Genomic DNA, 16,887 nt, shown 5'->3' with positions numbered 1-16,887 from the left:
GTTGAGAAGAATCCGAGAAGAAATGTCTTGCCCCAAAACGTCACCTAATCCTTTTCTTCAAAGATGGTGTCTGTACCGCTGAGTTACTCTGGATTTTTGTGTCTACTGTGTATTTCACCACTTGAGTTTGACGTTTGAGTATGGTAATCACACAGGCATTTGCTGTTTTCTAGATGGCTGATTTGCAGCTTCTCAAACTGGATGAATTGGACTGTTTGATCCAAGGTCTGCTCTACATTGACTCCGTTGGATACAATGGTCTGTCTGAGTGCTACTACTTTGAAAAATCCACTGACTTTGAGCAGTGCCAGAAAAAGCCATACTGCTTGGATAACCCTTACCCTATGCTGCTGGTCAACATAGGCTCAGGAGTCAGTGTCTTGGCTCTTTATTCCAAAGATAATTACAAAAGGGTAACTGGAACCAGGTAAGCATGCACTCTCACTGTTATTTATGTTTATAAAATGATAAAGTGAGATCTATAATCCTGTGCAAACCTGAAACGTCACCTATTCCTTTTCTCCAGAGATGCTCTCTGTCCCGCTGAGTTACTCCAGCTCTTCGGTTTAAACCAGCATCTGCAGTTCCTTCCTACACATGGACATTGAATATATTAATGATTGAGAAGACTTTTTTTCATCATCATCAAGGCAAAATTGGGTATGAGATGAGGTTTAAACCCTGATATTGAATAATAGAAAAATTATGGTTCTCCTATTTCTTATGTCTGAAGACTGGAGCCATCGTAAAAGATATTTGGAAAAATAAGTGTTTTAAGGGTGGCATAGTGTCCCAGCTGGTTTTCTCACAACAACGCCAGAGACCAGGGTTCGACCCTGGCCTTGTTTACTGTTTGTGTGGAGTTTGCACATTCTCCCTGTGACTATGTAAGGTTTCTCTGAGTGCACCAGGCGATGTTTGGGTTTATAGGCTAATTGTCCTCTGTAAAATTGGCCCGAGTGTATAATGAGTGGATGAGAAAGTGGAATAACATAGAACTGGTGTGAACAGGTGATTGGAGTGCTCGGTGGGCTGAAGGTCCTGTTTTCATGCTGTAACTCTACACAAAATAAAACTAAAGTGTATATTTATAGTGTGGTTTGACTGCTTCTGAGAAATTACATTAATGTTCACTCTTAGAAGGGTGATGTGAAAGATAGACAATTCAATTCAATTCAACTTTAATGTCCTTGTTCATTTACCTTTATGCATGCAAATACTAATGATCATGCATAAATAACAATGAAGGGGAGAAGAGATGGGCATGATCATTAGTATTTGCATGCATAAAGGTAAATGAACAAGGACCCCCAGATCTCTTTGTACTTCCCCTTTTCCCAACTTGTCACCATTCAGATAATAATCTGCCTTCCTGTTTTAGCTACCAAAGCGGATAAATTCACATTTAACCACATTAAACTGCATCTGCCATGCATCTGCCCACTCACCCAACCTGTCCAAGTCACCCTGCATCCTCATAGCATCCTCCTCACAGTTCACACTGCCACCTAGCTTTGTGTCATCTGCAAATTTGCGAATGTTACTTTGAATCCCTTCATCTAAATCATTGATGTATATTGTAAATGGCTGGGGTCCCAGCATCGAGCATTGCGGTACCCCACTAGTCAATGCCTGCCATTCTGAAAGGGACCCGTTAATCCCTACTCTTTGTTTCCTGTCTGCCAAACAATTTTAGAAACTTAGAAAATAGGTGCAGGAGGAGGTCATTCGGCCCTTCGAGCCATCACCACCATTCAGTGTGCTCATGGCTGATCGTCCCCAATCAATAACCCGTGCCTGCCTTCTCCCCAGCAATCAGCTCCGAAGTTACTCACGAACCATCTATGATTACATTCAAGTTATTTATATATATGACAAACAGCAGCAGTCCCAGCACAGATCACTACAGAATTCCACTGGTCACAGACCTCTAGCCTGAGTATTGTTATTCCACCACAACCTTCTACTATGAGTAAGACAGATCTGAATCCACACAACCAAGTCAATATTAATCCCATGCATCTTAATCTTCTGGATCAGCCCACCATGGGAGACTTTATCAAAAGCCTTACTAAAATCCATCTGCTAAAATACTCACTGTCCTAACCTCATTAATCCCCTTCATCACCACCTCAATAAACGCAATCATTGGTAATACCTGAGGGGCAACTTTTTCGATCAGAGGGTAGTGGATATAAGGAATGCGCTGCCAGAGGAGGTTGTTGAGGCAGGTCCTTGTTTAGTTCAGAGATACAACGAGGTAACAGGCCGCTCGGCCCACTGGGTCCGTGCCAACCATTGATTCAGATTCAGATTCACTGGGTCCGTGCCAACCATTGATTGATCGACCGTACACTGGTGCTTTCTTATTCCACTTTCACATCCTACGCAGCATTATTTACAGGAGCCAATTAACCTAATTGCCTGCACATCTTTAAAATGTAGGAGGAAACCCGAGCACCCAGAGAAAACCCACGTGGTCACAGGGAAAATGCACAAACTCCACACAGACAACACCCGTAGTCAGGATCAAAACCAGATACTTGAGCATGTAAAAGGCTCTTGGACAGGTAAATGGATAGGAAAGGGTTAGAGGGACATGGGCCAAACATGTGCAAAATGGAACTGGCTTAGATGTGGCATCTTGGTTTGGGCTGAAGAAATTGGGCCAAAGGACCTGTTTCTGTGTTGTTTGATTCTATGACACTGTGACTTTATGACCTTTAACACTAAACCTGTTTAAAAATGTTGCATGATAAATCTATTTAATGCTTAACGATTGCAATGTTGTAGTTTATGTGATAATAACTCATGGACAAATAGTTTTCCAAGTAACAGGCATAGTTCCGTGCTGTTCTTCGAGATTATGACTGGAATGTGTTCACGGAAGCAACCTCGATGTGTATACAGACACTGTGGCATCATATGTCAGCTTTTGTGAGGACAGTTGCATTCCCACTAGGACCCGGACCTGGTTCAACAAGGGCAAGCCCTGGTTTACAGCAGAACTCAGACAACTCCGCCAGTCTAAAGAGGAGGCCCACAGGAGCGGGGATGCAGACTTCTACAGGCAGGCCAAGTACAAGCTGAGAAGAGGAATCAGAGCTGCCAAGGAAAGGTACTCTGAGAAGTAGAGGAGCAAGTTCTCAGCTAGTGACTCTTCTTCAGTGTGGAAGGGCTTGCAAGAAATCACCAGCTACAAGAGGAAAATCCCCCGCTCCTTGTCAGCTGACCCACAAAGTTCTATTGCAGGTTCGATAAACAGAAACCCTGGTAGCCCCTCACCCCCTCCCCAATAAACACTTCACACCTACTCACAGCCTGACTACCCTCGTCCACTACCCACCCCCTCCGTGCTGCACAACATCAGCCTGGCCACTTCTCCATCATCAACAATACAAATTGAGGAGGTGGAGAGGCTGTTCTGAAGACAGAAAAGCCAGAAATCTCCAGAACCGGACAATGTTTCCCCCTCTACTCTCAAGCTCTGTGCCGAACAACTGGCACCGACCTACACAGACATTTTCAACCATTTCCTGCAAACATGTACTGTCACACAGAGAGCAGACTCTACTCTCTGCCACAGAGGGTAGTTTTCAATCTATCCCTTGTGGCTAAGGGGATCAGGGGGTAAACAGGTACGGGATACTGTCCCATGATCATATTGCGGTGCAGGCTGCTTCAAAGTTTTCTATGTTTCTATTGTCCCTGCTGTTTCCACTATTGTCCCTGTAAAAAAAGCAAAGATTACTGGTCTTAATGACCACAGGCCTGTCGCACTGACCTCTGTAGTTATGAAGACTTGAAAGACTTGTGCTGGCCAAGCTGAAAAATATCACAAAAATATCTCCATTTTGCATACCGGGCCAATAGATCTCTGGATCATGCAGTCAACCTGGGCCTGCACTTCATCCTCCAGCACCTAGACTGCCAGGGAACCTATGCGAGGATTTAGTTTGTTGATTTTAGCTCTGCATTCAACACCATTGTGCCAGAGTTACTACACTCCAAACTTTCCAAGTTGACTGTGCCTGAACCCCTCTGTCGATGGATCACCAACTTCCTGACAGACAGGAAGCAGCATGTGAGGCTGGGAAAGCACTTCTCGGACCTGCAAACCCTCAGCATAGGAGCACCGCAAGGCTGCGTAATTTCCCCTCTCCTCTACTCTCTCTACACCAATGACTGCACCTTCACCGACTCCTCTGTCAAGCTTCGCAAGTTTGCGGACGACACAACCCTGATTGGACTGATCTGGGATGGGGAAGAATTTGCCTACAGACAGGAAGTGGCACAGCTGGGGTCCTGGTGCCATCGTAACAACCTGGAGCTCAATGCTCATAAGACAGTGGAATTGATTGTAGACTTTAGGAGAGCTCCCCCTCCCATTACCACACTCACCATCAACAACACCATAGTCACATCTGTGGAGTCTTGTAGGTTCCTTGGAACCATCATCTCCAAGGACCTTAAATGGAGGGCTACCATCGACTACACAGTCAAAAAGGCACAACAGAGGATGTACTTCCTGCGGCAGCTGAGGAAGCACAATCTGCCACAGGCAATGATGGTCCAATTCTATACAGCCATCGTAGAGTTTGTCCTCACCTTCTCCATCATGGTCTGGTTTGGCTCAGCCACCAAACACGACACCTGGAGGCTGCAGCGAATCGTCTGATCAGCTGAGAAGGTTGTTGGCTGCAACCTTCCCCCCCCATTGACGAACTGTACACAGCAAGGGCCAGGAAGCGAGCAGGTAATATCATCTCTGACCCCTCTCACCCTGGCCACAAACTCTTTGAAGCATATCCCACTGGAAGGTGACTCTGGACTGTCAAAGCCGCCACAGCCAGACATAAAAACAGCTTTTTTTTCCACGAGTAGTAGCTCTACTCTATAACTAAAGTCTTTAGCCTCCTTTTGCTCTGGTATTTTATTTAATACACATGTTTAATCAGTAATGTTTTATTATTAATGTTTTATGTGTCATTCGTAACTGTCACTGTATGTCGTTGTCACTTGTGGGCAGAGCACCAAGGCAAATTCCTTGTATGTGAATATACTTGGACAATAAACTTATTCATTCATATGATCTGTGCAGAGTCAGGCACGGGTTATTGATTTGGGACGATCAGCCATGATCACAATGAATGGCGGTGCTGGCTCGAAGGGCCGAATGGCCTCTTCCTGCACGTATTTTCTATGTTTCTATGAAAGACTGATTGGACCTGGGTTGACTTCCTCATTGAAAAGGGATCATGTCAGGCAGTGTGGTAAGCCCACAGTATTCTGATCAAAGGGGATCTGGAATATGCCCACTGAGTGGGGCTTGAACAGAACTCTCTTAGGGAAATGCTCAAATTAAACAGAAACGGTTTGCACAAGTAACTTGTGATTGGACTGCTGCCGGATGACATAAAGGCTTTGAGGAAACTGGCCCTTCAGCCCACCGAGTCTGCACCGACCAGTGATCCCCGCATATTAATATTATCTGACACACACTAGGGACAATTTACATTTATACCAAGCTAATTATTCTACAAACATAGTAACATAGACAATAGGTGCAGGAGTAGGCCCTTCGAGCCGGCACCGCCATTCAATATGATCATGGCTGTCTTTGAAATGTGGGAGGAAACCGAAGATCTCGGAGAAAACCCACGCAGGTCACGGGGGGGGGGGGGGGGGGGACATACATACTCCGTACAGACAGCGCCCGTAGTCAGAATTGAACCCGGTTCTCTGGCGCTGCAAGGCAACAACTCTACCGCTGTGCCACCACTTCCCTTGTCAGAGAAGAAGATTGGCCATCGTTGCCCTTGGCAACCTCTGACCTGCAACCATTGTCTTATAGAAGATTACAGCAGGATATCAGGATTTGAGTGAGCTATGATCTGCCATCTCCCATCCAACAACATTTACTATTGAGCCTCTCAAGTGAATAACATCCAAATAGGTAGAGGACAATGAAGCAAAACTACTCCTGATGGGATTATGACAATGAAGCAAAACTAGGTGCTAAACCTTTAGATGGGATTTTTCCCTGTGAATTTTACAAATGATTAAAATATGTCAAAAGTGCCCCCATTGAATCAGAAATAATCGAACAAGAATTACCAACATTTTGTATTTGCAAATCCTAAATATTTGTATTCACCTTTTTTGGCATCTCTTTTGCCATCAGTGTAGTGCCAGACCGGAGTATTTTGCATTTTGCAGAGGGTGCACTGAAAGCTAAACTAAGGTTTTTTTTAAAAAAACAGCTCATCTCAGCACAAAAGCTCAAATACTACATCTGGAAAATAATAAATGCAGCCATTTGAAGTGCTTTGTATTTATGTTTACTTCATTTCTTTTCTGCTGTCCACAGTCTTGGCGGAGGGACTTTCCTTGGCCTATGTTGTCTGCTTACTGGATGTGAGACCTTTGAAGAAGCTTTGGAGATGGCAGCAAAAGGAGACAGCACCAACGTGGATAAATTAGTTAAAGATATCTATGGAGGGGATTATGAACGGTTTGGTCTACTGGGATGTGCAGTAGCATCCAGGTAATTCCCCAAAATCTGTTACTATATGATTACCCATTCTTAGTGATGGGATTGGGTGGCGATCGATGCCTGTGGGAACTGTTGAGAATTGGGATAAGGTTCTATGCTCTAAAAATGAATAGCCTGTTGCAACTTAGTGTTCAAAACATACTGTGTTCTATAAAGCATATCTGTTGGATGGCCTTTAGATCCGGAAATTCCTGGAGGTCGAGGAACAGCTGAAAATCTTTTTTACAACAGGATCCTTTCCATGTCACTCTGAAGCAGAGAACAAAACCTTTACCTACACATTGTGACTGCCAAGTGAAAACCACAATAGGTCTTATGCCAGCCCCAACCCTGCCTTTGTACACTTATTATTATTGAGTTGAATCAGAACCTTTTTGTCACTAAGCAACTAGGTTCAAAGTCAACTCTATTGCTATTTGTTCCTGTCTTTTGTCTTGTAGGCTGAGACTGCTTGGGAAATGCATTTCGTTGTCTCTGTACTGGGCTACACGCTGTTACCCACTGACATTTAAACACAGAATCTGAATCTGAGGTGCAGAATAAACAAACATCATTTAGAATGGTTGAATTTTCTTGTGAATTTTAATAAATAAATGATTAAAATATGTTATTACTGGATGAAGTGGGAAGTGGAATATCTAGTGATCCCTGTGGTATTGGAATCCTACAAATAATCGAACAAGAATTTGCACATTTTGTACATTTGCAAATCCTAAATAATTTGTACTTCACCTTTTTTGATCTCTTTTGCCATTCAGTGTAGTGCCAGATCTAATGAGTATTTGTTATTTTGCTGAGTAATTACTTTATTTATTGTGCACTGAACTAAGCTAAACTAAGGTTTTTTTTAAAAAAAAACAGCTCATCTCAGCACAAAAGCTCAAATACTACATCTGGAAAATAATAAATGCAGCCATTTGAAGTGCTTTGTATTTATGTTTACTTCATTTCTCTTCCGCTGTCCACAGTCTTGGCGGAGGGACTTTCCTTGGCCTATGTTGTCTGCTTACTGGATGTGAGACCTTTGAAGAAGCTTTGGAGATGGCAGCAAAAGGAGACAGCACCAACGTGGATAAATTAGTTAAAGATATCTATGGAGGGGATTATGAACGGTTTGGTCTACTGGGATGTGCAGTAGCATCCAGGTAAGGCTTCCCCAAAATCTGTTACTATATGATTACCCATTCTTAGTGATGGGATTGGGTGGCGATCGATGCCTGTGGGAACTGTTGAGAATTGGGATAAGGTTCTATGCTCTAAAAATGAATAGCCTGTTGCAACTTAGTGTTCAAAACATACTGTGTTCTATAAAGCATATCTGTTGGATGGCCTTTAGATCCGGAAATTCCTGGAAGGTTAATGCTACATACAGTGTTTTACAACAGGATCCTTTCCATGTGAACACTTTGTGAAGCAGAGAAAGAAAACCTTTCTAACTACACATTGGTCTTGCAGCAAGGAGTGAAAACCAGAATGGTCAATAGGTCTTATGCAGCCCCAACCTTTGCCTTTGTAAACATTGGTGGATCTACTAGGCTTTGAGTGAATAGAACCTGTTTGTAACGTGGCTGAGTTTCACTAAGCAACTAGGTGCTGGACAGAATTTACTGGAGTCTAACTCTATTCATCTTTTGTTCCGGTGTTTTGTCTTGTAAGCTGCTGGAACTGTAGAGTTGGGAAGGAGAAGCACAGGCATCTTGTGCATGTGAATAATGGGTTCAACGCTGTTACCCACTTCACATTTATCAGACACAGGAGTAGTTTGGATCAAATCAGGATTAATTAGATCAAATGAAACAAAAAAGTGCAAAAATAATTATACTAAGACAAGAAATAGAAATATGATAGAACTTTATTCATCCCTGGAGGGAAATTGATCTGCCACCAGTCATAACACACAACAAGGTACACAAAATCTCTTGAAATTAAAATTACATCAAAAGTGGAAAAAAGCTTGTCTGGGGCGAGACGACGTGCCCGGGCGTGCAAGACAAGTGACCCCGTGCCTTTGTCTGGCAGCCGTGTGGGCCATCAGTGCCTACAGTGACCTCGGAACAACACCACAGCACAAGGACACCCAGCAACACGTCTGCAATGCAACCTCCACGAAAACGAGTTGCTTATCCCCTGGGCAGAGGATTCCCGTAAAACTAGAGTCTTCCACCCCCCCATAACGTGTCGTCCCCCACTTTGTTCCCATCCCGATCATCCCCCAGGCCGGAATCGCTGACGGCCCCCTTGTCTTTCCCGTCCCCCAAAGCCTGGCTGAGCTCCCCAGCGCTTCCACAACACCACCAAGGCTCCCGTCGCCGCCGAAGCTCCCAGCGACCTCGGCCCAGACAGGCTGGCCGTGCCGCCCGCTGAATGCGTAATGGCCGCCGGATTCTCCTCACCGTTCCCAGCGGAGACCTGTGGGGCGAAACGTCGGGCCTACACGGGGCATGGCGAGAATTCCACAGACAGTGGCACGCGCCAGCATGTCCGGGTCCCTGGGGTTGCGAATCGGGCCCAGCTGCTGCTCGACGGGAGAAAGCACGCTCCCCCCATTAGCCATGCGAGGGCGGCTTACTAGGACATACGGCGGGACAGAATGCAAAAGTAGGAAAAATAATTGCAGAAATAAAAGGTTCCAAAGATCAGTTTGTTGAGTTTCTAGACTGCAGTAGTTGTGAGGCATTCGGGGAGTCCCAGCTACTCATTGAATTGGTACTTGGGGTCATCCTGAGTCACAGCAACTATCTGAAACCAGTGAGCTTCAGTTTGGAGACCTTATTATCATCACGACGCGTATGAACGAAGTTATTTAGTGGCATGGTCAAGGTCACACACACGCCAGCGGATTCAAAAGAAGCCAAACACAGTTTTCGAAAATAGAGACGAGGAAACCACTTTGGTGGGGGAATGATCCAAGGAGTGTCATAGGATTCTCAATTCAAAATAGAGACCGAGTCGTTTGCATTTGTCATAGGATTCTTGCTTAAGGAAGCAAGCTGAAGTGATTGTTTTTTTCTAGAAAGAGAATACAAATGGTAGTAGATGACTTCCTAGAGATTATTTGCATTCTTGTTGCTGTTGCAGTATTGTATCCCATTACAAAACCAGTAGAGAAGTTGGAGATTTACTGGGATGTGACTGGGATGGTAAAGATTTAGGGCTTTTTCAGCAGAGGTAGGTTGAGGGACATAAAGTGCTACTCAGCAGGTCAGGTAGCATCCCTGGAGAACATTGCTAAGTGACGTTTCGGGTCGGGACCCTTCCTCACACTGATTGTAGGGTGAGCGGGCAGAGAGGGGAAGAAAGCTATTCATTAACTTTTATTAACTTCACCACTAACCTCCATCCTGCCCTCAAATTCACCTGGACTATCTCTGACACCTCTCTCCCCTTTCATGATCTCTCTGTCTTCATCGCAGGGGACAGACTATCACCTAACGTCTACTACAAACCTGCCTCCTATAGTTCTCTACACTATGCTTCCTCCCACCTTGCCTCTTGCAAAGACACTGTACCCTACTCAATTACACCGTCTCTGCTGCATCTGTCCCAAGATGAGGCTTTCCATTCTAGGACATCCGAGATGTCTTCCTTCTTTAGTACATGTAATCTCTGCTACCATAGATGGATCCCCCCCCCCCCCCCCCCCCCCCCCCCCCTCCTCTGTGTCCTGCGGTTCTGCTCTTACTCCTGCCCTCCCCCCCCCCCCCCCCCCCCCCCCCCAGACGGAACAAAGATGGAGTATTCCTGGTCCTCTCCTCTCTTCCCACCAGCCTCACCATCCAACGCATCATCCTCTGACAAACCCGTCACCTCCTAAGGGATCCCACCACTAGTCGCATCTTCCCAAGCCCTCCCCTACCGACTTCCGCAAAGATCATTCTCCCCGCAACTCTTTGGTTCGCTCATGCCTTCCACCCCCCCCCCCCTTTCCCAGGTACGTTCCCCTGCAACCATAGGAGATGTAACACCTGTCCCTAAACCTCCTTCCTCACCTCCATCCAGGGACCCCAACAGTCCTTCCAGGTGAGACAGAGGTTCACTTGCTCCTCCTTTAACCTTATCTATTGCATTTAGTGTTCCCAACATGGCCTCCTGTACATGGGCGACACCAAGCGTAAACTCAGAGACCGTTTCACCTAACACTTGTGCTTGGTCCACCAAGGCCTTTTAACTTTCCTTAACATAGAAACATAGAAAATAGGTGCAGGAGGAGGCCATTCAGCCCTTCGAGCCAGCACCACATTCATTGTGATCATGGCTGATCTTCCCCAATCAACAACCCATGCCTGCCTTGTCCCCATATCCATTGATTCCACTAGCCCCTAGAGCTCTATCTAACTCTCTTAAATCCATTCAGTCATTCCACAAATTCACAACTCTCTAGATGAAAACGTTTTTCTCACCTCAGTCTTAAATGGCCTCCCCTTTATTCTAAGACTGTGGCCCCTGGTTCTGGACGACCAACATTGGGAACATTTTTCCTGCATCTAGCTTGTCCAGTCCTTTTATAATTTTATATGTTTCTATAAGATCCCCTTCATCCTTCTAAACTCCAGTGAATACAAGCCTAGTCTTTTCAATCTTTCCTCATAAGACAGTCCCGCCATCCCAGGAATCAGTCTCGTGAACCTACGCTGCACTGCCTAAATCACAAAGATGTGAGCCTTCTCATTCCAAATCTGACCTTTCTGTCCTGGGCTGCCTCCATTGCCAAGGTGAGGCCTTGTGCAAACAGGAGGAACAGCACCTCATATTCCGCTTGTGCAGCTGACAACCCAATGGTATGAATATTGAATTCTCCGTATAGGTTACCTCTCCCCCTCCATTTTCACCCCCACACACCCCCTCCCCTGTGCCCCACCTAGACTCACACAGAATTCTCCCCTTCCTCTCCATCTATTCAATTCAATTCAATTCAACTTTAATGTCATCGCACAAATACAAGTATCAGTACAACGAAATGCAGTTTTGCGTCAGTCCGTAGTAGTTGTACATAAAGAAATCGACATTCCTTCCTCCAGCTTCATATCGCATAACCATATAACCATATAACAATTACAGCACGGAAACAGGCCATCTCGACCCTTCTAGTCCGTGCCGAACACGTATTCTCCCCTAGTCCCATATACCTGCGCTCAGACCATAACCCTCCATTCCTTTCTCGTCCATATAACTATCCAATTTTTTTTTTTAATGATAAAAACGAACCTGCCTCCACCACCTTCACTGGAAGCTCATTCCACACAGCCACCACTCTCTGAGTAAAGTAGTTCCCCCTCATGTTACCTTGTAAACTTCAGTCCCTTAATTCTCAAGTCATGTCCCCTTGTTTGCATCTTCCCTCCTCTCAGTGGGAAAAGCTTATCCACGTCAACTCTGTCTATCCCTCTCATCATTTTAAAGACCTCTATCAAGTCCCCCCTTAACCTTCTGCGCTCCAAAGAATAAAGCCCTAACTTGTTCAACCTTTCTCTGTAACTTAGTTGCTGAAACCCAGGCAACATTATAGTAAATCTCCTCTGTACTCTCTCTATTTTGTTGACATCCTTACTATAATTAGGCAACCAAAATTGTACCCCATACTCCAGAATTGGCCTCACCAATGCCTTGTACAATTTTAACATTACATCCCAACTTCAATACTCAATGCTCTGATTTATAAAGGCCAGCACACCAAAAGCTTTCTTTACCACCCTATCTACATGAGATTCCACTTTCAGGGAACTGTGCACAGTTATTCCCAGATCCCTCTGTTCACCTGCATTCTTCAATTCCCTACCATTTACCATGTACGTCCTATTTTGATTTGTCCTGCCAAGATGTAGCACCTCACACTTATCAGCATTAAACTCCATCTGCCATTTTCAGTCCACTCTTCCAACTGGCATAAATCTCTCTGTAGACTTTGAAAATCTACTTCATTATCCACAACCCCTCCTATCTTAGTATCATCTGCATACTTACTAATCCAATTTACCACACCATCATCCAGACCATCACCATCATAAGTTTTCAATAATTTTGTCTAACACCTTTTAGTTAATCTCTGTGTGAGTCTAGGTGGGGCACAGGGGAGAGATGGGGGAGGGGAGAATACCTAAATGGAGAATTCAATATTCATACCGATGGGTTGTCAGCTGCCCAAGCGGAATATGAGGTGCTGTTCCTCCAGTTTGCATGCGGCCACACTCTGGCCTTTGTCCAACCAAGTGCCTATCAAAAACCACCCTGGCCTGTTCACCTATTACCTGCCACACTTTGTGCTGCCCCTCCTCTCCTCGGGCTTTCTTTCCCCTCCTCCTAAAATCAATCTGTAGAAGGACCCCAACCCAATATTTCACCGATCCATGTCTCCCAGGGATGCTGCCTGACCCGCTGAGTTACTTTTTTTTTATAAGCCAGCATCTGCAGTTCTTTGTTTCTTGGCTGAGAAGGAACCTGATTAGAGGTCTTAAGGTCATCCACTAAATAAGGCTACATTGATATGAAAATTGTAATAAACATGGATAAGGTAATCAGAAAAGATTAATTTGGATGGATGAGCTGGAAAGAGCTTCTGTTTCTGCTGAGTTAGTGAAGAATGATGAATAATATGACAGATTTCATGAAGGGTCTTTGGAATATTTTAGTGGGCAAACAAGACATTTTATCAATTATAATTATTGATCTATGAATAATTAATTTCTTTTATTACAGAAATTGTCTACCTTCTGTAAACTTAATTATTGGGCCAGACTAATTGAAATATGTGAGACATGAGTAAAGAACATTACTTTATGTAAAACATTAAAACAGTGTAACAATAATTAAATCAAAGATTGAGGACCAATTTTGACATAGAGCAATCCAATAATTCCAGTACATTCCGTGTCTTTAGCCATTACTTTAATTTTGTGCAGCTTTGGACACATGATGAGTAAGGAGAAGCGAGATTCCATTAGTAAGGAAGACCTGGCCAGAGCAACACTGGTCACTATCACAAACAACATTGGATCAATAGCTCGCATGTGTGCACTGAATGAGGTAAGATTTGTTTTTTAGAAATTATAATTTAGTTACATTATTTGCTGTTGTAGATGGCTTTCTCTTTGCTCGCCTTTAGTATATCAGCAAACATTAGTTGAAAGAGTTAAGTACGAAGGGTGAACATCTGAAGTCCGGGTGTTGTTTACGATTGTTTTCAAACAGTTTCAAGTGCTATTTTGTTTTTTTGCCTTGCAAATTCACAATTGCTTTGTTATTTATAATGCTTTTTGTATGATTGAAAGTGCCTGTGCGACATACCTCCTTCTCAAAAAAAGCTGAAAATTAGATTCACATTTAGCAGACAATAGCAATAGCATAGCATGAAATGTTATATGCATACCAGCACTTTTTTTGATCTGTCACTGTCTGAGAGAAATAGCCTTTTTTTGTAAATGGATGAAATTCGGAACTTTTGCAACCAGACCAAAGAATTCTCCAATAGACACAAGATGCTGGAGCAACTCAGCGGGACAGGCAGCATCTCTGGAGAGAAGGAATGGGTAATGTTTCGGGCCAAGACCCTTCTTCAGACTGAGAGTCGGGGAGAGAGAGACTAGAGTTTTGGAAGGGTAATGGGTGAAAACAACAGATCAAAGCAGATGATGAGCAAGGAAATGTAGAATGGTTCATTGTTAGCTGAGGTGAAGGCCGTCCACAAGGCGTGCAAACAGTAAAATGAATCAGGAATACAGTGAAACTAGTCGGAGAGCTTGGTTGGGGGAGGGACGGAGAGAAAGGGAAAGCAAGAGTTACGTGAAGTTAGAGAAATCAATATTCATACCGCTGGGTTGTATGTTGCCCAAGCAAAATATGAGGTGCCGTTCCTCTAATTTGCATTGAGCCTCACTCTGATAGTGGAGGGAGGGTTCTGTTAAACACGTTTTCAAACCGCAAGGAAGTCCGAGCGACTGCTGAAGGATTCCATGTCAGTGTTTGTAGCAAGTATTGTCTGAAAGAAAGGATTTGGGAAATTCAAAAAACAAGGGACCAAGATCCGAAAATTCAAGCTACTTCAGTCACTTTGACATAGGATAGCACCATTCCTGCACAAAGGGTTGTGGAAATTTGAAATTCTATCTCCTTAAATGCACTCTGGAGGCAGAAGCAATTGAGGCAGCACTTGGGCAAATTCTGTTCCCTACCAGTTAGGTTATATATCATTTTGTGTTATGAGACACCAGAGGGTGTATTTTAAGCAGTTTTGCTCTTGGGTCTGTCTGGGGGATCTCTAGGTCTGTGATCTGACCCAGCCCCTGAACTTAAATTACTGCCAATGATCGCATCTCTGGCCTAGGATAATTGCTTTTTCTTAGGCTCCCCATTCCATAATGGGGGCATGTGATCAATTGGGTAACTCGGTAGAGGAGAATTACCTGCAGAACACGGCAAAACTTTTGGAATGTAATCAGTGATCGATATTTGCAGAAGTTGCTTTAATAAAAGAAAATCCAGGGAGAAAATTAATTTAAAATTGGAGACCTGCCTGCCCTTCACGAGTGCTCAATGCTTTGAGCTTCTTTACAGTGTTGCCTTGTAGCATGGAGATCAAGCAGCATTGTACAGGGCTATCAAAGTATGGGGATTGGCATCTTGGACTCGGCAATGAAAGCTTTTCTCTGTGCTGCATAATTCTGCCTAACGTGAGTATACGTGACTATATTTTCAATGTTGAAAGTGATGCTTCGTTTTAAATATCATGCATTTAAAGGAAGTAAAATAGATAAATGTAGCACACAACCATTTGCTCCAAATGCACAACAAACGTTCTGAAAATGTTAAACCTGCTCAAAGTGTTTGTAATTAAATGTGAATTATGCTACATTAATCGAAGTTTGTTCTGACCAAAGTTTCTGGCTTTTGGATCATGTCTCTGCTTACGTGGTTGGTTCCAGTTCACATTAAGAGGATTTGCATTAGTTATTTATTCCTTAGGGGCTTCAAACAATTTTAATACCAGAACTAGTAAAAGAGTTCACTAATAACTTGAACACAGAGGCCTTGTTCTCACATGCAGGGGGACATTCCAGGCTGGTGCATCCTGTATCAAGGAGTTTAGTGAAAGATTAACCAAAGTTTTGCTTAAAACTTCTGTATTAAGTAGTTCAGTCCAATTAGTTCAGTAATAAAGTACCTCAGGAAAATTACCTTTTACTACCTATTTGAAACATCAAATTAAAGCATGTGATGGTACTCCCTTGCTTGCTTGCAAATAGATATTCAGTCTAGCCATAGAAAGAAGGCCCAACGGAGGGGGAGTGGGAGGGAAGGAGATGCTGCCTGTCCCGCTGAGTTACTCCAGCATTTTATGTCTACCTTAGACCCAACAGAGTGCAGTTTGCTGGAACATGTAGCTCAAACACACTGCTGGAGTAACCCAACAAGCCGAGCAGTATCAGAGGGGAAATGAACAGTGAAGTTTCAGGTCTGGACCCTTCTCTAGACTGAGAGAACGGAGAGGAATAGCGGTGTAAAGAGCTGAGGGGTACTGCCAGAGCTGGTAAGCATTAGGTAGATCCAGGTAAGAAAGAGTGCATTGACTGATGGAGAAGGGCAGGGGGTGGAGAGGTGGAAATAATGACAGAAGTTGGGAGCTGGCAGATGGAGGGAACAAAACGCTAAAGGAATGGAATCTGGTTGGAAAGGAAGGTGAAACAAGGAACCAAATATGGGAGGTGGGATCAGCAGATGAGACACTCAGGGGAAGGGACCCAGTGGGAGGGGAGCGTGACTGATGCAGAGATGGAGTGGTGTGTGGGGGGGGGGGGGGGGGGGGGGGAGAGAAACTAATTGGGTGATGGGGGGCTGAGGTTGAAAAGGTGTGTGCGTGTGTAGATCACAAGGATAGAGAGGGACACGAGAGCCAGGTGGGATATGAGGTGCTGTTCCTCTAGTTTACCCTCACCCTGGCAGTGGAGGAGGTTGAGGATGGATGGATCGGTGAACGAATGGGAAGAGGAATGAAAGTGGCTTGCCTTCGGAATCTCGGGGTGGCCATGGTTGGTAGAGTGCAGGTAAACAGACAAGCATTTGCCTAGTCTGCGCCTGGACTCGCTAATGTAGAGTGGGGACAGCCTAGTGCAGGGCTCCATGTTGTCACCTCAGTCATGTTACTTGTTAGATTAGTCAGAAAAAGACCCAAAGTGCTGGAGTAACTCAGCAGGTCAGGCAGCATCGCAGGAGAACATGGATGGTTGACCTTTTGGGCCGGGACACTCCTTCAGATTGGTTTGTGGGGTGGAAGGGATGTGGGAAAGAAAGCTGGAAACAAGGAGGGATAGGACAGCCTGGCATGTAATCGATGGTTACAG

General features: G+C 44.4%; 1 protein-coding gene across 2 annotated transcripts in view; it reads left to right on the top strand.

The window, feature by feature from the left end:
• LOC129703885 (pantothenate kinase 1-like) overlaps positions 1-16,887 on the top strand; it is a 102,752-nt gene that overhangs the window by 72,953 nt on the left and 12,912 nt on the right. The window contains exons 3-5 of one of the 2 annotated variants that reach the window (XM_055646564.1): positions 174-427; positions 6,371-6,547; positions 13,453-13,576. In XM_055646564.1, the coding sequence (XP_055502539.1) occupies positions 174-427; positions 6,371-6,547; positions 13,453-13,576 (555 nt within the window). Of the gene's footprint in view, positions 1-173; positions 428-6,370; positions 6,548-7,499; positions 7,702-13,452; positions 13,577-16,887 lie in introns of those variants that run through there. The other variant, XM_055646563.1, reaches the window with a different exon arrangement.

The sequence above is a fragment of the Leucoraja erinacea genome, chromosome 15 (genome assembly GCF_028641065.1).
Source record: "Leucoraja erinacea ecotype New England chromosome 15, Leri_hhj_1, whole genome shotgun sequence".
In the NCBI taxonomy this organism is placed as follows: Eukaryota; Metazoa; Chordata; class Chondrichthyes; order Rajiformes; family Rajidae; genus Leucoraja; species Leucoraja erinaceus.
Note: the sequence above shows the minus strand (reverse complement) of the source record. Positions and strands in the feature narration are given on the sequence as shown.